At 42.0% G+C, this 25265-nt stretch overlaps 1 protein-coding gene across 1 annotated transcript in view; it reads right to left on the minus strand.

Annotated features, from left to right (window-relative positions):
* FSTL4 (follistatin like 4) overlaps positions 1–25265 on the minus strand; it is a 488847-nt gene that overhangs the window by 38283 nt on the left and 425299 nt on the right. Inside the window, exon 8 of the mRNA XM_063123302.1 lies at positions 8667–8787. Within this exon, the coding sequence (XP_062979372.1) occupies positions 8667–8787 (121 nt within the window). The remainder of the gene's footprint in view (positions 1–8666; positions 8788–25265) is intronic.

Genomic DNA, 25265 nt, shown 5'->3' on the forward strand with positions numbered 1-25265 from the left:
AAAGCTATGCTGGTTCAACTTATCTGATATCAAATTTTCTGTACTTCACTGCACGTTTCTCTTTCACACACCCAATCCCCCTTTCAGTGATGGTTTGAGTGTCTTTCCAATGCAACTTTGGCAATGTTAGAAGTCCCCAGGTCACATAGGAGTCCACTTGACCATTGTTCCAGTTCCTGGTAGAGACAATGCTGGCAGGAGAAAGAGCCCCTTCACAGACATCTCCCACATGACCTGGATTTTCAGATATTGCACAGCATTGGAATAACAGCTACGCTAGCAACTCCCATACAGGTAAGGTAATGTTGGGATGGGAACCCTACACCCACACACTCTATCTTTCAGAGCGTGTGCTGCTATTGGAGGTAATGGGGATTTATTATACATGAAACTACTCTGCCATTTGGTTTTTCCTTAGGATTTGTCTGCACATTCTATGGATCTGCACTGGCTTTTAGCAATAGTGGTGTTACAGCTGATGGACAAGCTTCCTTTGTTGGGTAGAATAGTTAATGGGTTAATGGGCAAAGATGGTCAATAGAAGTTTCCTCAATTGGAGCTAATGGTTAAAAAATAGGTAAAGGCATCTCTCTTGAATGTTTGGAGTTATCACAGCCAAGAATATGACATAGAGGTCTGATGTAAGAGATATGTGTGTGTGAAGGAACAAAACAAACAGCTTTGGGCACCAAGACAGACAATGAGTGATCTGTTATCTGAAGAGTGGAACCATCTTGGGGTGCAGGGTGTCTCTCAGTATCTGATTGTGGTGGTGGTGGTGGTAGTGGTAGTAATGGACCTGCTACTTTGTAGGAGTGCATGCTGCTTGCCTCTGATGATGATTCACACACTTCTCCTTCAGTGAGGATTTGCACATAATGCCAAACATATTCTCAGCTTACACTAACTGGGTAGCACACCACACTTCAACAAAAGAAGGGACTCAAATGGAACCCAGGTATGCTTACTGAGTAAATCATTTAGTGGCCTGGAGCAAGGGGGAAGCTGATAAGCTAGCTTGGGTTTTGCCTAAGGATTTAGGCATGGCATTTTGTGTTAAGAGAACAGAGGTTTGTTCCAGAATTTACTAAGATCTATAAACTTGTCCTGCACGGTGTGCCTTTGATTTGAAGTAAAAAGGAGAAGGAATGGCCATATGGATTGAGTTATTGTTGGTATATTGGTATGACCATTTGGGGAAAGGTCATAGCTCAGTGATAGAGCACCTTCTTTGCATTCAGAAGGTCCCAAGTTCGATCCATGACATCTCCAGGTAGGGCAGGGAAAGACTCTGGTCTGAAAATGCAGAGAACCCCTGACAATTAGTACAGACAATACTGAGCTAGATGGACCAGTGGTTTAACTCTGCATAAGGCACCTTCTGATGTTCATAATTATTGAGTGCAGCTTCTTTTGTGGAATATATGCTTGAGTGGTATGACTTATAAAAGGAGGAACAACCAGGGATTGAACTTCATGAATCCTGATTCTCTACTAATTTTGAAAAGCAATATTGCATGCTGTTATATTGAAGGCTATAGTACAGTTGTATTCTGCTAAATCACTTGCAGTGGTGTAGTGAAGCAAGGTCTTGCAGGAACACCGCACCAGCACTTTTTTTTACTGGTAGGGACTCTGACATCAGCTGCCACCTCCCCTGTTCCCTCTGAGCTTAGTTGCAGTCTTCACAGGTTTAGGGGTGGGCACAGCATGAATTTTCTCAGCATCAACATATTGTTCCTTGTTCTAATGCAAATTATTTGGGGGAGGCTTAGTCTTGAACAGGTGATTAACGGACCAATTAGCTTTACCAAAGACCTGCTCCAGGTGGAGATGAAAACAGCTAGAATTGTCTTGTTCATATAGGTCTGCATAGCTGCCTGTATTTCTGGACTCACCTCAGGGGTGTGGCTATAGGGACTGTCATGGTAAGTGTCTAACTGCACTTCAACATTTACAATTTACACCCCTGGTCACTTGGATTGTTTATGTAAACTGATCTATTTAAATTACTTTAAGAAACACAGCTCCTTGTCTAGCATTTTGCTTTCCTCCTTACTTAGCTCGCATTCTGCCTTTCTTCCAGGGGAAAATCCCATGCCCTCTCCTCTAACTGTCAAATCACAACATACAAGCAACACTTGAAGAAGATTCTATCTTGCAACACTAGACACTGTCTTTTGCCAGTGTGGCAGGATTATTTTGCCATCACCCTCTGATCCATCACCCCAACATCAGTTGCCAGGGCAAGTTTAAAAGGAGAAGTTAGCGAAGGGTGGAGAGCAGTGAAGCACGTTAAGAGCTGCAACAAGGCACTTTAGAGGAAAATCTCAAGAGGTAATGCAGGAATCCTCCACAATGTGTAAGACAAATATTTTCACAGACTACAGCATCCTTCTGTAAAAACTGATGTCCACTTGACATATTAACTAGCTCTAGGTGGCTGTTTGGTCATATTACAAAGCAAACGAGGAAGAACATTTGTAATGAGAAGTTTTCCTTTTGATAAGAAGAAGCCTCAGGAGGTTTTTTCCCTTTGTTTTTTTTAAACGAAACTCACTTTCCTGTGCTTTCATCTACAAAGAACATATATCCCCTCCCAACGTTGTATTTGAAAAGACAGGTTGGAGTATGCCTCTGATTTGATCTGCTGTCTACAATATCCCACACCATATAATCTTCTTTGAAGTTTAGTTTAAGTTTCAAAGCCTTTGGGGCTTTAATTCTCAGGGATGACAACAACCAACATTGCTACCTGACACCCAAGTACACAAATACAGTGTCAAAATAGATATAGAAGAGTAAGCTGTTATTCCTCTCTCCCCACACCTCCATCAGTTATCATCAAAATAACAGTTTGAGAGGGGAAATATGTTTCCACCCCCACTGCAAGGTGTACAACCCATCTAGCTGAACACAGACAAAAATTGTAAGTATTCTCTTAAAGTCGAATCAATGTGTTGCACTGTCTCCTCTAGCAGAGTACGGCCTCCAGACTCCTTCCTTCTTCTCTTTGCTTAGCTTCAAAGAAACCTTGCTTCAGGCCTGTGTTTAGAGCCCTGCCAGGAACCTCTATATAATTCTGTTAATAAATCCATTACATTGTCAACACAGCTCTGTGGAGCCTTAATGAGTAATCAGTAGGGGTGTGATCTGCTTCTCCTTGGATCAAAGAAGCAGAAGCGGATCTGGGTGATCCGCCTCCGCTACAGGCGGAGGAGAAGCGGATCGGGGGGCTGGAGAAACATGGCGAAGAGAAGCAACCATAAGCGGATCGCTTCTCTTTTCGTGGAGTGCTCCGCCCGCCATTTTGGATTTTTTCACCCATCGGATTGCATTGCGGAAAAGATTAGTGGATAACTTTTTTGTTTTTCAAGCTATCTATTTGAAACTCGCTGTGCTTAGAGAGTCGTGGGTGGGGGTCATTTTGAGCCTATTTCAGCACTTTGTGTGCTGCGGTTTGCTTGCTATTTTTTAAAATAAAAATAGGGTAAAAAAAGCGGGAGAGGTACCTTTTCGAAGTGCTGAGAGACAGATTCAACTCCCAGTCATAATCACCTGATGAAGCATCCTCCAATCCCAAAGTTGGAGGGGGGTAAGCAAAATGGGATACTTAGTAACTTAGGATACTGGGAAACTTTTCTTTCTTAGTCTCTGAACGGACTTTTCCCAGTGTTTTTTTAAACAGTAGCCCCACCAAACGCACAAACACAACCCGAAATCGTATATTAAGCAAATAAATAACAGATAGGAAACACAGCACTGCTACCCACCCTAACCTTGGTGAACAACTGAATAGATGTGGTGCAAGGGGATGAGGTCCCCTAGGGCATGTGGACGTGCCAAGTGCACACACACTGTCCTGTCCTTGGAGGGTCATCAGAGCCCTCCAAAGATAAACCAGTGGAGAAGCTATGCCTGTCATGAGTTGAAGTGTCAGGTAGCTTCTTAAAGACTGGTACTTACTTAGGGCCAGTCAAATTGGCATAATTCCCCCTCCCCCCAGGCACGTCCACTTTCCTCTTACTGGTAAAAGGCAGACATAGCCTTTTTTAAAAAAATTCTTCTTGTTGTTTATTCAGCAACACTGCTGCTTTTAATTCCACCCCTCCTTTGTTTATTTATTTATTACATTTTATATTTATACACCCCATAGCTCAAGCTCTCCCGGCTTTTCCTCTTCAGTGAAGTCAGGCAGGCTTTCATTGTGGTTCAACGCCTTATTGTTGTTGTTTTTGTTATTATTATTGCTATTAATATTAATTAGTACTGCTATTATTAATGTTATTATTTTGCTGTTGTTTAAAAATGGCTGTGATCACAATGCAGTCAATCAACTCTGAAGCAAGGATCACAAAGCTTTACTCTTATCCTCCTAGCCTCCTAGTTATGGGATGCAAAAGAAAAGGCATCTCTCTGTGCTGCTCCCGCCTCACAGGGTTGGTTTGCATTAGTTGCTTTGAAACAATCCTTGGCTCTATTCGTTGTGCCCCCAGAAATGTCTGCTCCATGCCTGCCTTCCTGCCTCTGCCTGGGTGCTGTTGTTTTGGGGTATCTGCTGGGACTGACTTCCCCATAGATCTATGGCATATCTCTGCCTGCCTCTCTGCCCGCCTGGTGCCTGGGAGCTGTACTACATGATGGGCTTTGTGGTTCAACCCCACAAGCCTCTGGCATGCTTGCTCCCAGTGCTGCCTGTCCTCCTCTGTGCCTGCCTCACAGGGATGGTTTGTGTGTGTCTTGTTTGACTCAGGGGATAAGTCCTTCCTGCGTTCACTTAGACTTTTTGAAGTTCCAAATAATTTTTTCAAGTGTGGAAGAAGATTCATATTAGGTTTATCTATTTCCCAATTCATGGCATGTTGGGATTTCCTTTGAAATAGCCATGAATAAAGCCCATTGAGCTGTCTGCAGCTTTAAAAATCCCTGATCCACATCCACTGGGGTGTCAGATTTTCAAAAATCCCCCAATAATCAGGGGAGGCTTGGATTTGCTTGAGACTTGGCATGCATGTGTATACATGGATCTGGTGCCTAGTTTGAGTTTTCTAACATGACAATTGACAGAGTTCTAGCATGGGACTTGAATTGGGGTGAGTTAAAAGGGACCCCCCCACCACCAAAAATCAGGGGATGATGGGATTTGCTTGAAACTTGCCATGAATGTGGATCTAGATGGCACCTGTGCGGGTGAACGCTTTCAAATTTTTATCTGTCAAAATGTCAGAGTAAATCCCATTTCTGAAAATGGGGTGTCAGATTTTCAAAAATCCCCCAATAATCAGGGAAGGCTTGGATTTGCTTGAGGCTTGGCATGCATGTGTATACATGGATCAGGTGTCATGGTGCCTAATTTGAGGTTTCTTTCTAACATGAAAATTGATGGAGTTCTAGCATGGGACTTGAATTGGGGTGAGTTAAAAGGGAACCCCCCACCAAAAATCAGGGGATGATGGGATTTGCTTGAAACTTGCCGTGAATGTGGATCAAGATGGCATCTGTGAGGGTGCCCACTTTAAAGTTTTTATCTGTAAAAATGTCAGAGTAAATCCCATTTCTGTAAATGGGGTGTCAGATTTTCAAAAATCCCCCCCAAATCAGGGGATGCTTGGATTTGCTTTGGGCTTGGCATGCATGTGTATACATGGATCAGGTGTCATGGTGCCTAATTTGACATTTCTAACATGAAAATTGATGGAGATATCGAAAGGGGTGTGAATTGGGGTTAGGGGTGATGCTTTAAAGGTTAAAACCCCTACCAAAAATCAGGGGATGATGAGATTTGCTTGAAACTTGCCAGGAATGTGGATCTAGATGGCATCTGTGAGTGTGCCCGCTTTAAAGTTTTTATCTGTAAAAATGTTGGAGTAAATCCCATTTCTGAAAATGGGGTGTCTGATTTTCAAAAATCCCCGCAAAATCAGAGGATGTTTGGATTTGCTTGAGGCTTGGCATGCATGTGTATACATGGATAAGCTATCATGGTGCTGAGTTTGAGGTTTCTAACGTTAACAGAAAAAAAGTTGTAGGCGTTTTTGGATTTCAATGCAAGTCTATGGGGGGGAAGCGGAACTCTGATCCGGATCCGGAGCTCCGCAACGAAGCGGAGCGGACCATAGGTGGAACGGATCTGATCCGGAAGTTGCGAATCTGGAAGAGAAGCGGATCGGGGGCGTCTGTGCACACCCCTAGTAATCAGACATCGCAAGCAGTCCCTTACAAAGTTGGCCCTTACAAATCTTCTCTCCTCAATACGTAAATGTAACATAGGTAGCCTACACCAGTAAGGTGAAAGAATAACTGATTTATATCTTCATACATTTCTGTTTGGCATCCATCTTGTAATCACACCTAAAAGCACATCTAAAATGCTCAGTTCCAACAATTCTAAAAGAAACTTTACCCTTGGCAGTTCCTTCTGCAGAGCTCTCAAACCATATTGGGCTGATGGCCAAATTTGGAATTCTCAGAGAGTAAAAATAGCTGCCAAGAGAAGTTTAGTTTGACCACTCACAAAATGGCTGCTGCGGTGGGCATGCCCAGTCATAAAACACCAATTTCACAGAAGGCCAACTAGTGAGGTTGAGGGTCAAATACAAATTACCCAAGAATCTGCTTACAAGACAGAGGTGTTGTCTGAGCCACAAAATACAAAACCACAATTGCGAGTGGAGAAGGAAGCATAGAATAAAGACACTGACACCAGAATTTGGGTTAAACTATTTGAATAATATGGTTAGTTTATTTGACTAATATGAGTAGTTCACCCCTCCTTGGATCTGCATGTGAAAGTGCAAGAATCAATGTGTACTTCCTCAGGCCACTTGCCTGGCTTAATAGGTGAGCATTCTCCAAAGCCAGGAAAACCTGGGCCCTCCAGTGGAAATACCTTACTCTGGCAAGACAGTTGTAAAGTTCCTCCCTTCTTTCAAAGACCCTGGAGTGATGTTGTGCAGCCCAAGCCATACATATTTACTCAGAATTAAGTCCCACAGAGTTCAATGAGATTTACTCCAAGGCTTCCAACTATGTGTACATAGGATTGCTGCCACTTATTGTTATCACCACTCACCCTCAGTTTCCATTTGCAAAAGGATATTAATGACTCCCATTCCGCCAGAAGATTCCTGACATGTGTGGCTAAAAGTGCAAAAGGAGGAGTTGGCAGGGGGTAACATTACAATAGGACAGGTGGGCTGCAATGCAATTACACTTTATTGGGAGTAAGCCTCACTGAACCCTAACCCTTTTTGTTTTCCAAAATATGGTCACCCCAGACAACACACACACACACACACACACACACACACACACACACACACACACACAGAGCCTACTTTTCCTCTTTCAAAATACAAATATACTGACTCAGCTCAGCCACTAGAGTTCCTTCTTTCTTCTCTCCTATGAATCCTTTGCCTGCTGCCACTGATTAGAATGGAAGTGAGCATGTGCAGCAAAGGAACAGCAAACAGGAAGAAGAACAGCTAAGAGAGACAATGGCAGGTAGAATATGGTGCAGGTAGAAATTGATTTCCTGGTGGTCAACATTGCAGCCTCACGTCTTTGGGGATGCCCTGGTGCCCATGAGTACCATGTTGGGGGCCCCAGCCCTACTGCATGGGAAGTGGGGCAGAATACATGAGACAAGCCACCATGATGTATCAAATTCTCAGTGGACAAGAAAAGGAAACGTCTGTCAGGAAGAAGCAGTCACTGGCCTGCAAGATATACAGTAACCAACAAAAGCCTGGGAATCATTCATAGCTGCTACACTCAGAAATGTTATTAACGGAGTTTCTCCCAGACATAGGGCATGTCTACACCAGTCCTATGTCCCAGGATAGTGCCTGGATCATCCCTGTGCATTCAGATGATGCATAGGGGATCTGGGGACAACCCAGGACGACCAGGGACTTTCCTTGGGATATCTGGGACTGTGGAAAACCCGAGTTTTCCATGGTCCTGGGACCATCCTGAGGAGCACGAGCCCTGTGGCCACTGATCCCAGGTCTCCCTTCCTCCCTACTAGAAGTGGGGCTCTTAAAATGGACATGGAGATGCACAGGGGCAGTCCGTGTCCATCAGGGATGGGGAGTGGGTTCAATGATTTCATTGGAGTGCAATTGTGCTCTTCTCCCTTGTTTACATAAAAAAATAAATAAATGGCGGCTGCGATGTCCCTCTTCCCTTCCGGGGCATCGCACAGCTCTGTTCTTTAGCACCTTGCTGCCACTCCCACAACTTAGCATCTGCTGTCTGAGGCAGTATCACTCTCTGTCTCGTGACAGGGTCCACTCTGTCAATGGGTCTGCTCTAAACTTTATTTATTTATTAAATTTAAATACCGCCCCATAGCCGAAGCTCTCTGGGCAGTTTACAAAAAAGTCTGGATCCAGATTAAGTCTGGATCCAATCCACTGTAGGTAAAAATGAACAAATATTTTTATATATCTGTTTGGTTCATATCTCTCTTTAGGGTTTCTTTCTTAATGTGAACTTCTACCCTGGTCAAATTAAAAGAGAAGCAGATGTTTTCCTCTTTTGCAGGTACCAATGAAAATATGCGGTATGTTTTGTTTTGTTGCTTTTGTTAGAAAAATATTAACATTCAGCATTGCTCACAGGAACATTTCAGCGAATTGTCATATGTGCTATTTACTAACCATTCACCTGAAGAATGTGGGTCTGATACAGTTCTTCATAGCCATAGGCATGACACGTGTAATTGCCCATGTGAATAGTTGTTACCTTGGTGATGTAGAGAGAATCATCATCTCCGAAATCCTGTAAGTAACAAAAGACAAGGGGGACAAAAAGACCTATCATTTAGTGAACTTGTTTTTAAATTCTGAAAGACGCTAAGCTAACACTTAGGTTATTTTGACAATTGCTCAGCTTTTAACAGAGCTTGAATTTTGAACAGCGTACTTTAATTTTAGATATAGAAATCTGTACGAAGGAATGAATAAGGGACCAATAGCAAGTACATAAAAGGGAGAAATTAAAACTAACTCAAATAAAACAAAAATGACTTTTTCCCAATTTCTAGTAACAGTATGCACACATAAAATGATGATAATTTGGGACTGTGATTAAATATTTGATGTCTTAAGTTATGATGCAAACTACTTTTGGATAAGGTTTCAATCTATGGAGACTGCTAATGAAAGCATCATGGCCTATCTACTAAATGAAGAACTAAACTGCTTTTCAATTATCTGCAAAAACACCTTTGTAAATGATTTTTGTTGCTGTTAAAAAAGTAGTAGTTATGAATTAAGGATAAAAATATTTCTCTTTAAAAAGCCTTTTGATTTTTAAGCAGTTAGTGTGTGCCTTATCTCATTTGCAAAACAACTCAGCAACAATACACAAAACTCTTTTCCTTGCTTATATTTCTTATTGTGTAATTTAGAATGATAATAATGCTAAAGAAGATGAAATATTTGCTGGCTTTCAAAATTTGGATATGTTGACCTTGTGGTCTGCTCTGCTTATCAGGTTATTCCAAACGATGCTACACAAAGCCTATATATTGATGAATAAATGCTGGCAGCAGCGTCTTTTCTGTATTCATTAGTATGCAGGGTTCAGCAGTGCTGAATTGTTGATCTTTATATACAAAATCCGAAAGGACACATTTAAAAAAACCATACTTAATTAGCTTAAAGAATGGTTTCCCTCTCTTAATTAACTTAATGTATGACATATGCTAAATAAAATCCTTTATATGCAGAGCTTCAGTGCCTAAGTAGAATATATCTCCAAATATGCAATTAATAAATTATCATGCACAAAATATCAACCACAAATATGAGGTCAAATGTCCTCATATGGACATTTGGAATCAGCTCCTCAATTCCAAGAACATCCAGAACTGATACATAGAATCACAGAATTTAGAGTCAGAAGGTATCTTGGAGGCCATCTAGTCTAACCCCTTGTTCAGTGCTGAATCTTGCAACTTTACGTTACTTGACAGATCACTGTGTAGACTCTGTTTAAATATCTACAGTGAAGAAGAGCCCACCATTTCCATAGGCAGTCTATTCCACTGCCAGACCCCTCTTACCATCATTTGTTTCTCCTGAAAAGCAGCTTCCCTGCAATTTCCACCCATTTGTTGTAGTGCTTTCCTCTAGAGCAGGGGTAGGGAGCCTTTTTCAGTCCAAAGACTGATTTTGAACCTGAGGGAAAGTCTCAAGGCACAGGGAAGGAGGAAGTATGTGGGTGGGCCAAAATGTGATCCTTACTCATTTTATGCCTACTCCAAAGTATGTCTACTCAGAAGTAAGCATGAGCAGTATGCCTGATCACAAATAAGCAGCAAAAGCTCTACATGTCTACTCACAAGTAACCAGGACAAGCTTCAGGAGTAAGCAGGATTGGATCACTTAGCAGCTCCCTCCCCAGACCCCTGCAGGGAAAAGCTCTGAGATCAGCAGCTGATCCAAGATAAAAGTAATTCCCCATGGAGCACTGAGAAAAAGAGTCTTTTTCAGTGTCCATGCAACAATAATGAAAAGTGAAAACACAAGGGAAAGTCAGGGGTGGTGGTGGAGAAAAGGACAGATCAAAGGTAGGAGGGGGTGAGTTTTAAAAAGACTTTGTGGCCACATTAGAGAACACGGCTGGCAGGAGATTCCCTGCCCTTGCTCAAGAGCAACAGACTTCCCACGTCTCTCTCCCCTCCCTCACCCTTTGGTGCCGAAAGGGCCTCTTCATGCTTTCAGGCCCTGATGGGCGCAGGGGGGAGGGAGGGAAAGCACATGTCTGAGGCCTCCATGAAGTGCGTAATTCCCCCGGCATGCTAATGACCTCGGACATGCGCAACACTGAGCGCTTGCCAGGCCAATTCGGCAGGAAGAAGGCCGGCTGGCCAGTGCTCTGTGAGTGCACGAGGCGAGTTCCAAGGGAGCTCACCATTCACTAAAAACATGTTTTAGTCACTGCAGGACTCTAGTGCCTAAGAAACAAGTGCCTGGTTCAAAATTGTACCTCATTTATGAATGTATTAAGTGGCCTTTGCAAGCTGCTATTTGCTCATCCTCAGCCCTTCATCTGCAGTAACGATGATAACAATACTTAGCTACCTTCTTAGGGTTGTTGCACAGGATATTGCTATAATGTAAGTGGAGTGCTTTGAATGCTTTAAAATACTAAGTATGAAAGAAATCAGTAGGCTGACCCAGGGCACAATTCTAAGGATTGCTTAAAGGTTCTTGAAAATGCCACAAGTCTCATCAAGGGCATGGAAAACATTTAGTAATGGGCAGGTTCCCTGAATAACCTCCTAATACACTGATCCAGAAGATCATGTGCCTATAATTCCCATGCATTCCAGCAATATCACTAAAAAATATTCCTACCATTTTGTGTTTGAGAAGTAACAGATCTTGGGTGGGCAACATTCCTGTCAACAGGTTGATTGATTAACTCCAACCGACTTCCAAATAATTTAAGCATACTTACAGAGCAACCTTATGTTCGCTGGGAGGGTGTCCTAGGGGGTATCAGGTATTGACACACCTACAATCTCGGGAGGGGAAAATCTGAGCAGGGACACCACACACCCCCAAACACCCCTCACAGTGCCTTCGAAATAGGGTCAGGGACAGTGGGTGGGGAGGGGAAGGAGAGATATGGATCCACAGGATCCACAAGCCTCTCCATAGCCATCCCACCCACTGGAAAGTACATCAGCTAGATGGGCTCAACTGAAGTACTAATGTTATAAGGCTTTGTTGTGTTTGATGTATTGTAGCCCAGATTAAATTTAGATCAATAAAAACTAGATGGCTACTTTTATGGGATGATTTATAAAAGAGATGAAGAAAAACAAAGCAATAAAAATCCTCTGTCATTCACGTGTTGCTTCCTAATAGACATCTCTGATTAATGTTATGAACACTTGGTTGGTGCTCTAAAATTGTCTTTTTTATGGATGATCTATTTTACTCTGATGCATGGTATGCAGAGACATTTTGAAAGATGTAAGGCTCTGTTTTATTATTTTCTTTCCATATACTAAAGAGAAGCTTTTTCCTAAACACATGAAATTTACGATGTATACATTCAATTTTTTTATTCTTTGCAATTAATACCGCAGGTTATATATTTGCACTGGTTATTATAAATTATGCTTGCAGTATAAATATCTCCTAGTTGACATGTGAATGTTACATACAACTTCTTCAGAGCCCCGTTCACCCTACACGTGATGAGAATTGGATGAGGGGGAGAGCAGGGATGAGCTCAGTGTCACTGCACCCTCCCTTGAGTCTTCATTTCCCATTCCCACTGCCCTCCATGCCTTCCTTACTTGAGTACGCTGATTCAGAACCCTGTTTGCGCATGATTTTAGATCATAAAGGAAACATGCACTAGTGTTACAGAGTGTTTTCTCTATCATGGGGAGGGCTGATGGGGCAGGCAATGAAGAAGCACTGGATGGGCGGGCAATTCCCCTCTCTTTCCATCACATGATCCTAGTCACATAGGGGGTGGCGGGGGAAACTTGTGAGCAGGGCTTGAAACCTGCCAGAATGACCCCAAAGGAGAGAAGCATTGGGATGGTTAGCAGCTGGTCCTTCTACCTGGTTGAGTGATAGTCAACCTATTCTGGAGGCAGTTGCAGAAACAGATTTGAAGCTTGGGGGTGCTCTTAGATCTAGCACTCTCATTGGAAGCACAGGTAGCCTCTGTAGCACAGAGCACCTTTTATTAGTTAAGGCTGACATACCAACTACAACCAGAGATAACCGAGCTACAGTTATCCACGCTCTGGTAACCCCTTGTTTGGATTACTCCAAAACTTTATATGTGGGGCTGCCTTTTAAATTTCTTTTAAAGCAAACATTTTTCTAATTTAGGGCTTAACACAGTAAAGTCACTGTGCTCGCACTTGTAACATTCAAAACATCCATGAAGAAATGTAAAAATCAAATCTAAGTGATGCCTATATACTACCTCCAGTATCAGAAGCAGTATGCCTATGAACACCAGTTGCTGGGGAACATGGGTGGGAGAGTGCTGTTGCACTCATGTCCTGCTTGTGAATTCCTGGTCAACAGCTGTTGGGCACTATCTGAACTGAATACTGGACTAGATGGACCTTGGCCTGATCCAACACGGCTCTTACGTTGTTTTCTAAAGTACGTTACTCAAATTCTTTTAACTTCCCTGCTGGTCCCTCAAAACTCCTATAAAGCTTTGACCTAAGGAGGAACATCCATTTCAATCTCAAATTTTGAAATGTCAAAATTCTGGTGACAACTCAGTAGTGCTGCTTCACTTATTGAACCATCTCTGCCAAGAATGTGATTAAAACTGTAAGTGTACAGCAGTGATCATACATTATCTCTTTCTGATCTCTTCTGGCAGGCCTACCCAGTCAAATTTTAAGATGTCTGGCTGTTATTTTAATAATGTATTAGTTTTATACGTTTTCAATCAGTTTTATGTATTTTATAGTATTTTTATATTTGATGTTGTTCCCCACCTTGATCCAGAGGGAGAGGCGGGTAAGAAATAAATGTATTTTTTTTAATTATTATTATTATTATTATTATTATTATTATTATTATTATTATTATTTGGCAAGAGTATGGGGGACACCCAATAGGCATTGATCTGGGTGACTCCTCTACCCCAATCCATCTTCTGTGTGCTGTCATAGAAGATTTGTGCCAGTGTCAGCAAAGATCATCTGGTTTTTTGTCCACACAAAAAGAAGAAACACGGTCCTCACACAGGTTTTGCCTATCCGACCTGTCTTTTTTACACTTGTTGTATGGCTCGTCCACATGCAGAAACTTTACTTGTATGGATGTCATTCTCTAGACTGGAGAAATTACAGTAAGTGTCAGAACTCCTTAAGCTAGCTTATTGCAGCGTGAGATTTTACAGGCAACAGTCTACGATGGATGGATGTGAAGTCAACAAGGTAAGAACTCAAGATAACATAATGCATCCAACACAGACAAACGCCATCCTGCCACGCCCGGCATAGCCTGTGTGTGTGTGTGTGTGGCTATTGTGGGTGGGGCCAAGAGGAGACGCTGAAGCCTGTCAATGACTGGCAAACAGGCTGGGACATGTGGCCGGAAGGGGATGAGAGGAAAGAAAACAGCCGTTTCCCCTCCCGGTTACCTCTTTTGTCGCGTGGCTCCCTCCCTCCCACCCTGTAGGCAGTATAAGCTTGCTGGTCGCCATTAGGGGGCTGAGTAGGAATTTTTTGCTCTTGTCCTAATTTGGCCAAGAGTTTTTCTCCTACTCCATACTGTAGGACAGCTTGGGAGTATTGAATACGTTAATTGGTTCACGTTCATAATTTGGTCACATCTGATTTAGGGCGATAGGTAAGGGCATTCTGAGAGGGGTTATGGGGCAGTGAGCATTCGCAGGCACCGTTGATGTGAGGGATAACTCCTGAGGCTCCCTGCTTTGAGCCTAGCGGCCTGGCAGCAGAGATAAGGGTTACCTCTGAGGCTGACCCTCCTTTCTCACTCAGAGCCTAGGCATCCTGTGCTGGAGTGACACCGGAAGGTCTCCCTACCCCATAAGGGGAAGCCTGTGGGATGGCGAAGTCCCAGGCGCCAACCCACAGGTGGCGAATGGTCTCCCAAATGAGGAACAGGCCTGTCAAGAGGCCTGATTGACGATGCCCTCTTAGGATAGGAATTTCCCCCTTGCAGATCACTTAATAAAATGTGGCCCAGTTTATATCCAATACTTGGTGTCGTCTCTTTATTTCTTGCCTCCACTCACCGCAAATTGAAAACAAATTAATTTTGGTAGTGAATCAATATTTGTTATTGAATCTCAGTTCTGAAGTCTTCCATATTTCCAATTGTCTTTTAACTATCTGATCAGTATTGCAACACTAAAGTCATAGATGAGGAATCCAATGAAATGGAAAAAGATTCCCTTTCTGGTTTCTTTATGTTTCTGATTTTAAAGCCCAAGTTCTGTCTTTTCATAATCTTGCACAGAGTCTTTCTCACCTACCTGCTATAAACTTTATATCATTGTGATATGGCTTTGATAAAATTCTTATTTTTCAGAAGGTCATGTTCCTATATTCTCTTTAGCAACATATTCACATGGAGTCACATGGAAAACTACTTCATTCTTTGCTCTGCCTCACTTTTTCCTCTCTGAAATAAAAGTCGGTACCCTCTAGTGAGTTTCTTTTACATTTTACAAATACCCTTGGAAAAGAATATTGCTTAAATGATCCCAGGGCTCTTTCAAGCTTTGTTGGTTTAAAAACCAGTGTTCCAGATTGATCTCAGCTTGCTTTTGTATTCAATAACCCTTTAAAAGCCATTACGATACACAGACAATTTAATAAACAAAACAGTGTCTGGCCTGATGTCAGGTACCTTTACTGTATCACATTTCTTTCTGTGACTGGTCCCAAATATTTATTTATTAACCTAGGCATTTTTTATTTATTTACATCTCTTTGTTTTCTTTACATTTTGGAAAGATAACACATTTCTAGCAAAGTACATGTGTCTGCCTTTACGAATTTACTAGCAGAAATGCAGCTGGTGAAGTTTTCCTCATTTTCATTCCACCTCTTTAATTTCTCTCTTTAAAGAAATGTAGAAACCCCACCAACATGCACAAAAAGAAGCTCAAGCTATGGGCCCATCTGACTGCATGAGTTAGGGCTTTCACAGTAAGTTTCCCCAACATTCCTGGTGGCTGCCATTGATGTAGATTGTGGGTAGGGAAACTCACTCCATGAAGGTTCTGTCTCACAACATTTGTTCTGCTCTGTGATATGGCTGGTAGGTCTTGCGTGGTGGAAGTCTTGTATGGAATGTAGTTCACTGTCCTGTTTTACATGTATTTATGGCTTCCCCTCTTCCTAACATCAGCATTTAGCAGCCAATAAATACCTGCTTAAAAGGTCGGATGAAAGCCCTTGTCCACTTCCTAGGTTGATGATGATCAAGTGTTTCTATTGCCAGTAATAATTACCAGTAGCTGTCAAAAGCCTGATGCCAATCTCAGCTAGAGGTACTGGCTTTGCTTTTAAGTCCATCAAAACTGATCTGATATGAAGCATCCCATATCAACAAAGAAGAAGGCAGTTATCAGTTTTGCTAAGCTGTGAGGTCTGTGTCACAGACAACGCATGGCCATTTTCTCAGACAGTCTCTGAGTCAACATGACCTACTCACACCTGGGAGGTCATTGACACTATCTTTGGCAAAGAAATTGTTTTTTGTGTGTGTTTCTTTAAAAAAGCCAGAACCCCAAAATCTTTTTGGAGCCTAAGATTAAGAACAAGAACGACTCTAAGAAAGATGCTAAATTGGTACTGAGGCAGTCTGTATTGATTTCGCTAGTGCGAATCTCACTCCACCACGGTTAATGAATTCGCCAATACAACAGGCCCTGGAAGTTTCCTGAAACGGGGCTCCGGACAGGCACAGAGCCCATATGTGTGAATGCACAGATGGCCACTCGAAGAACTACAGTTACAGGCAAGCAACCTGTCCTTCTTTGGTGAAAAAGTATAATAATTTTATATCGCTCTTTAAATGGATAACAGTTAACTGGATAAACATTAGTCCTCTTCAGTTGTTCTTCAGCCCATGTTGAATTAACGTGTGAAAAGAGGAGTGTTCCAGCTCCTCCCTGCTCCTTGTGCATTTCCCCTGCCCTGTTTGTGTGGAGGGTGATGGTCTGAACAGGAGAGCCTCCTGCAATCCAGAAGAACCCTGGAAAACCAGGGTTCTGGATCATGTGTAGAGCATCCATGGATACAGGAAGCTCTCCTGATCAGACGTTCACCCACCATGCAGGCAGAGTGATACAGGTTTCCTCATCATCACCACCATATTGAGTTAGAAGGTCTCAGCCATAACTGCTCCAACCTCTCTAACCCTTCATTTGATTTTAGGTGTGGAATAGAAGAGCTGTGTGGTTTCCATCATGAGTTTCATTTGACCCAAGAGTTCCCTATTGCTGTCCCATGGCAATATTATAACTCCTGGCCTCACCGCAGGAAATTCTTTACTTAATGGCATTCTCAACAAAGCAAGATCAATTTTTCTTCTTGATGACCTTCTTTGATGTTCCATTAAGCATCCGAAAAATAACTCATAGAGGCAACTCTCTTCATTGCAGTTAACAGAACACTTCCTTTACTTGATGCAGAGGGGCTTTGGCACAAAATTATAGTATTTACAAAAACAACAGGTGGCTTTATTCTGAAAATTAAACTTATTCCTCACAATACCGGAAATATTTATCTGATAACACTAACAAGATTTAAAAACAAAAAGTACTCAAGCATGAGATAATGAGATTTGTCTCATGCAAAACCTCCAATGTCTATCACTTTGAAAATTACTTTCTCCATACTAATAAAATGTGTCCCTAATCTTAATTCTCACAATAGATTCACAAGTGATTAATGTAGAAACAAGCAATAAATACCTAAATTAGTCATAGACACCTAAATCATTTTCTTTGGTTCTTTTAATAATTCATTCCCAGAGACAAGCAAGAAGCGTAAGCTTCATTAGCCTTATTTGTTCTTGGATTTACCCATGCTATTCATTTCTGTAATTTAAGGAAAGCAAGGACTCTGACTGCCTAAAACACCTGCAACTATGATCCGTTGACAAATTTGTCTTCCACTTGTCGTGACAGATACAAGTTTATAAGTAGTTGGATTAACAGATGAGAATGAGATACAACATAGTAAGCAATTGGGAAAGGTAAGTATTTGACATTGGGTGTGTATGAAAATATGAGCCCCTCTGCTTGAATAGTTGTTACCTAGGTCCAGTCCAGGCCCATTCAAGTTTTAACAAGATTCAAAATGGCCTGCTCACTTACCAGGTGCCCTGTGCCAATCCCTTCCCCAACTTTGGAAGCTAAGATAAGAATACTTGAGAGAGCACCTTCCCCCTTACCAACCTGCCAGGTCACTGAGGTCACCAGAGGGCATGCTACTGTTGGTTCCACATGGACCAATGGCCTGATTGGAGTCCAGCAGGAGAAGAGCCTTCAGTGGGGTGTCCACTTTCTGTGGAACTCCCAGCTCCTGTCAGGTAGGCACCAACACTGCTGTGTCTGGCATTGTCTTATTCCAGGAAGCATTCCTTGATTGACAGCCAAGGTTTTTAGTGCTATTCTGTGGGGAGGGGTTAGTATAATAATGGTGTTTTAATGTTTGTATCTTTTACTGTTTTAATTCATGTTCACCACTCACAGACCTCTTACTTTTCTTTTGTGAGAAGTGAGTGTGGTCTGGCAGGAGAGGGAGCCCATGTTAGCTGATGCAGGTCTTCTGCCTGGATGCTGCAGTGGAAATGATTTTTCTGGGCATGCCCCAAAACGTCACTTCCTGGAAAGATCAACCCTCATGATCCAATGAGATTTCTGAGCATCAGTTCTCTCATTCCCATAACATGGACAGCGTTATTCTGTAATCTTCCCAATGGTAAGGGAATGACACTTAGGTCATGCTCAGAGTTTCTTCATAACCTAGCCCTAGTTTTGAAAACAGCCTCCTTCGCTGAATACTGGTGAAGTCTTGGCACAAATTAAGTTATGGGGAGAAGAGACAATGGACATGGCTAGACAAGGGGGGTGGGGCGACAATCTCACGATTTTATGATTGAGAGATCGTCGCCCTTGTCTACATGCAGCACGCAACATTGTGGCTGCCATTTTGGATTTTATTTAAAGGAAAAGGAGCACATGAGAACTTGAACAACAGGTAAGTTTTTTTAAAAACAACAAAAACAACCTTGTCCTCCCCCCTGAGGGGCATAGAGCTCGAGGAGCTCCATGCCCAGTTCCTGGCTCCTCACATTTACTTGCGAGGAGCCGGGACATACCAGCGATGGCAGGCCACATGTTCTGCAGACTTGGGATCATCTCGAGACCACAGAAAAATCAGAATTAATCTGTAGGGCGATATCCCAGGGCAAGGGAGGGACCTTCCCCCCCTGCTCCCAGGATGCCCTGTGCATCATGTGGATGCACAGGGATGATCCCGGGGCAATCACTGGGATATTGCCCCATTTTGCCATTCCCAATGAGGGCTTGTGCATAACAAAGGGGAGGCAGAGGATAGTTACATAAAGCAAAACAAAAAGAAAACATCTGCTTTTATGAGGAGTTGCTGGGCGATGGAACAATAAGGAAGGATTCTTGTGTGGAGGGGATCAGAATGGAAGAGAGGTTGTCTCTAAGTGCTCAGAGAAAAACATTCTGCATATGCTCAGAGGCACTCTTTATTCTACTAACTGGTGAAATGTAAATAAATTCTAGTTATTCTAAATGTACATGTAATATACATACATATAGGATGTGAATTGAATTAGAACAAGGTCTAAAGCTCAAGCAGAATCGGGCAAACTTCATGTCTCAAAATGTCTCTCCTGCAGCTAAACCAAAAATTTCATATTTTGGTTTAGCTGCAGCAGGAGGGAAGGAGTGTGATTGTGTGGCTGACAGGTTCACTTTCTAATCCTAGGGCGCATTTTACCATGGGCTCTAATCACTATGCTTTGTGCGAGGGCAACTTTGGGACTATGAGATAGCCATTCTTCAAATGCCACCATTCTTCACTATGAAAAAGCCTTAAGCTGGATTTCAAGCATCATAATTCCTTAGCCCCTGCACCTATCCTTCTGAACCTTTGCAGGTTTCTTGACTGGGAACACCTATATGACCTGTGCCATTTTCATGCAAATTTATATTTAAAAAATCATGGTGGGGGTGAAGAGAAGAGGAAGCAAATTACTTTCCCTCACAAATTGGAGAAATTCCCTTGCACATGAACCCTACACTATCCTTCTGGAACATTTCTGGCTCGTTATATAAAGAAACCTCTAAGTTGCCTCTAATTTTTTGAATAATAGTCCACAAGGGAGATAGGGAAATAAGTATAATCTCTTTTGGAATTCCTCAAAATGCCGCGGCTGCTCTTGCACAACCCTCCCTGTGGCTATCTTTCTGCAGTTTGACAGTCAGAAAAGGGCAAGTAATCTTGAAATGTTCATACTCTTCTGCCAAGACACACACACATACACACACCATTTCCAGCAATTCCCTCTAAAAGAAAATCAAAATATAAAGGCATGTACTGCAAAAAACAAAAAGCGGGGGGGGGGGGGAAATCCCTACACCTATTTTTCTGACATTGGGCAGGTGTAATCTTTTCCTGAGGGGGCTTGCTAAGCCTGCAAATACTATTCAATTCTGACTAAGAGGAAAAAATACATAGTGTTTTTTTAAAGTATTATTTCCCATGATAGTCAACAGGAAACAAAGCCTTGGTTTTCTGAACCTTGACTTATGTTTGGTACCGATTCAAAGTGGACCGACTCTTAATTGATCTGAATAGAAATAGAACGTTTTCTGAAGTGATTAATCAGGATCCAAGTTGAAGCGGGGTGGGTGGGGGCGGAACACACCTCATATTCAAGTTTGTGTTATGGATCTTTTAAGTACTTAGCAATGCCCCTGTACTACTAATTACTTCAAAAATATTCTTAGTCTTCCAATTATAGAACTAAGTACAGCCGATGTGTTAAAATGGACCTGCTTATTGTGGCTCTACAACATGTGACTGTTTATTCATATTTTATCATTTGTGCAACGAACAGGATAATATGAAAGATTGATTGTTTTAGTTGCTCTAATTTTATCAAAAGAGTTTTGACACTTGGCCTTTAATTCTTCGGAGATTGGTATTGCATTTTAGAGATCAGCATGAATATTTTTCTTTCCCACAATCTGGCCCAGTTTCATTTAGCTAACACGAATTTGACAACACTCAAATACTGCATTCGATTTTCTACAACACAATGAACTTCAATCACACTTTGATATTAAATTTGTAGGTGGAAATGATTAAATACATATTTATATGGATTCCGTGTCAGCTAAAATTACAGGCATATTAGGAGAAAGCTATAATATGAGGAAATGCGACAAAAGCTCCTTTGGTTTATTGACATGCGTCTTGTCCTTCTTGTTTCATGGGTTCCTTATCACAGAAATGGGAAATTGTCAACATGAGTAAATAGCCAATCAGGCCTGGATTAAGACTTCAGATCCTATAGGTGTAAAATTAAAAACTGGTAACGAGAAGAAATTAGCCAAAAAACTATCTAATGAATTTCTCCCATTTTGTTCATGATATAAGATACATGCTTTTTCTAGGGCTAATCAAATCGCTCCCTCTTGAAATACACACACACACGTTCACTGATGATGTATTTGAGAGGGTCATTTCAGGGGGCGGGGCCTATCATGGCAACAAGAGCAACTAGTGGTTTCCTTTCCTCATCTGGTGGGAGTATGGGAGAGGATTTCATTTTGCTGCCACCTGTGGCAGTAGCAGGAAAACAGAAAGCCTTCTGGGTGGCCACCATTTCCCTGCTCAAAATGCTGGCTTGAAATGAGCCATGCATACCAGATGCCTCGAAGTTAAATGCATAGCATCACTGCAGTGGTATCTTGGGAGAGGAGAAATGGTGGCCGCTGACTAGCATCCACTCGGAAGAGCTCTTCTCCTGTTGTTATTACCATTGCTGCAGATGATAGCAGCAAAATGATTTTTCCCCATTATCCGGTGAGGACTTTTTTTAAAGGGAGCCAGCCACCACTGCTCACTTTCATTGCCATGGTAACAAGCATGTCCCCGCAACACTGCAAAAGTTTGCATCCCCCCAAATTCATTTACCCTCCAACAAAAATCACCAAAACTTTCATGAAAAACTATCTGCATGTTTTTTAGTTCCTTGGGCATAAGAAGACATCCCCACCTAATATCCACTCTTCAAGGGCTCCTGTCATTCTGGGACTCTTTTGTTTTATTACCAAACAATACAGATGTTTTTATGTTTCCAGTTTTTGAGACAGCTTCTCTAACCACTGTACAGTTTTGGATAAACTGGTATTGGACAAGTTCCTGTATGCCTAGCGTGACCAAATACAAAAGAGGGCAGGGCTCCTGCAGCTTTAACTGTTGTGAGGAAGATGGAATTTCACCAGGTGCTGCATGCATACAAAGGACACCTGCTGAAGTTCTCTTTTCTATGCAACTGTTAAAGATACAGGAGCCCTGTCCTCTTTTCCATGTGGCCATCCTAGCTTGTCAGATATTACTGACATTCCTATCAAGAAACTAGCTTCAAAGGAACCCCTGGATTCCCTGGAGCACAGTTTGAAAACCACTTTTCTACAGCTTTGTTCTAACATTCATTAATAATTTAACCTTAAAAAGCCACACATTTAACATCAGTCAGGGGTTTGGCCTAGTCAGTGAAACCCTACCTGTAGCGTTAACTTTTACTGTTCATGGGTTGAATCCGGCAGAGAAAACAGCCTTGACAGCCTTGGTGTATGAAGCTGCAAGCTTTATGCGGTAATGATGGGTGTTAAAGCTACATCAGTGTTCCCTACAGTGACCATATAAAACGTGAAGGGTAGATGCACAGGCCTAAACAGTCAGGGAGTCCTGACTGGCTATGAGCCCCATTCCATGTTATTTATTCTTCACACTTTACCTGTTTGCATAGGCGTGCACAGCACATTTCATTAGTGTGTGTACCTAGCTAATTTTTTTATTTTTTTTTAAAGGCAAACATTTATTGAATACTCAATCATAAAAGACATTATTTTTATTCATTTATTCATTATACACTGTAGACAATGATGGCCTACTTTGCATTCGGCTTGCCTGATCATGGAAGAGCCATTGTAGGTGGTGGTGGCGGGGAATGAGGAGGTGCTGCTCAAGCCCCAGCATTGGTGGGACTTTGGTTAAACTGGCTGGTCGAGGGGCTTATGAGGCAATACTAGCCTTCAGGGGCCCTCCTCCTGGCCTCTTTGAAACATGGCTCCCAGCAGAGAGGTTCCTGGCAAAGTGATTCCTTTTCGCTCCTGCTGCTGGGGACAATAGCACACTGTCGGGAGTAGCTGAGCTGCTGAAGGGCAGCCGGAGGACTGTTCCTTCTGCATCTGGGTCCCCCTCTGGATCTCCACTCCATGGACCCCTCAATTTGGCACTTAGTGCTTGAGACATTAGGGTGTGCCTAAGCACAGCCAGCACAGACCTTCTGCATGCCTATGCCTGTTTGCTGTGGGAAACAACAGTAGATATGACAAACACACTTGTGCCTAAAGTGTGAACATCTGCTTGCCCTTTTTAATTTTTTTACTGAATCATTTGAGCCTCACAATATGTAAGTTAGCCTGGGAGAAAAAAAGAGGGAGGGAGAGATTTATCAAGGTCATTTAATCAGCCTCATGGCTGAGAGCGTCTCCCTAAAGTTGAGTCTACTGGCCCAAGTCCAACACTATCCACTTTACCACACTGGCACTCTGAACCATTGCTTTTCCTACTTTAACTATGTCAGCCTTTGGACGTGAGTTGCGTACAAGTTACTCCAGTCCTACTGTATTTGTCATGGTGATTGGTACACACAAGCGACAGTAATAAACAAATTGTATGCTGCAATTTGTCAGCCCCTGGGAGCAGTGAGGAGAAAGTATTGATTTTTCATCAAAGGTCTGGAAAGATAAGCTATAAACCAGTTTCAAAGAGCATTTGCCTCCCTGCATTAAATTCCCAGATGTGCCCTATGCAAACCCCCAAAGTCAATTGCTTCCTTGCAGATGTCTTTAAATCAAATCTGGAGACAGCAAATAAGTTTCATTCCACCCCCAGTGTCAGTGAGAAGGTGTGTGTGCGTGTGGGGGGAATGGCATGCAATGAAAACCATATTTTGGGACTAATGAATGAATGTGGTAAGTTGCTCTGTGAAATAAATAGTGTAGGGTAGACGTCTGGATATATATACATCAGTTACATTATGTTTGGCAAGATTGCAGAGGCATAGTCACCCCGTTTCTGAAGTTTATTTGATGTGGACAATTTCATCCATTTCCACAGTGCTGCGTCTAAATTTGGGGGGAGCCTTGGGCAAGGCACCCCTCAATGGGGCCCCTCCGTCAGTGAGTCTACCTTCGCACCACCGTTGTCGCCAGCTGCTATTGCTGCTCATCCTCTTTCTCATTACTTGCTTGCTTGATAGGTAGAGGGCCAGTGAGCAAGTAGGCAGTGGCATCTCCAGGGAGCTCTTGTTAGCAGGGCCGGCTGGGATGTGATGCTGGCCCGACATTCCCACCATATTGCTGTTCCTCCTGCCTGCTTGCAGGGGTTGCAGTGAGTTTCCCCTCACCTCCTTTGGCAAGGATGTTAGATCAGATATGATATAAATTGGTCCGTTATGCCCCTAATTGTTATTAATATCTCCCATTAAATAGCTATATAGTTGGGGAAGTAGGAAACTGCATACTAGTTGTCATCTCGGCAAGGCAGAGCACTTCCGGTAGGCCTACCTAGTTGAATTTTAAGATACCTTTTAATAATGTGCTGCTTTTAATAATGTATTATTTATTTATTTATTTATTTATTTATTTATTACATTTCTATACCGCCCAATAGCTGGAGCTCTCTTTATTAGTTTTAAATGTTTTAATCAATTATATGTATTTTATGGTGTTTGCATTTGTGTTGTACCCCGCCTTGATCTGGAGAGGCGGGTAACAAATAAAAATATTATTATTATTATTATTATTATTATTATTATTATTATTATTATTATTAGTCGGTTGACCACTTAATGTGATATAAAACATGTCTTCTTTTTCCGCCTCATGTGTGCTCTTACCAGCGCAAGAATTAATTACAATTCATTCCTGCATTTCAATATCCTAACTTTTGTGAGAAAATTAAACTCTCTTCTTTGTTTTTCACTGTGCCCCATGGTGCAGCAGTGTTTGTTCCTGTTAAATATAAGGCAACCTTGAATGTTTGGGACAGGAAAAATAGATTTAATTACATGTGTCATTCGGAGGCCATTTTGTAAGGGCTGTGCGATGAAACTGTTAAGTTCTTAGCAGATAAGAGAAATTACTGGGTTGCATATAAAGGTTTCTCATTAAATGAGCATGAAAAAATAATTAATTTTAGTTGCCAATCAAAGCATTGCACAAAAGGGGGAAAGGCATATAAAAACAAGGGAGTTTTAGTCTCCTGGTTTTAATTTCTATGTCCATTCAGGATTAGCTGGTCTTTTGTTATCCATTGTTATCAATTTCCACTTTGATTTAGATCACTTACCTGCCTTCATCCAGTATGGGTACAAGGGCACCCATACAATTCCAGTTTTTCTACTACAATCTGTTTCTTATTTTAATATCATGTT

Source organism: Elgaria multicarinata, chromosome 3 (assembly GCF_023053635.1).
Source record: "Elgaria multicarinata webbii isolate HBS135686 ecotype San Diego chromosome 3, rElgMul1.1.pri, whole genome shotgun sequence".
Classification (NCBI taxonomy): Eukaryota; Metazoa; Chordata; class Lepidosauria; order Squamata; family Anguidae; genus Elgaria; species Elgaria multicarinata.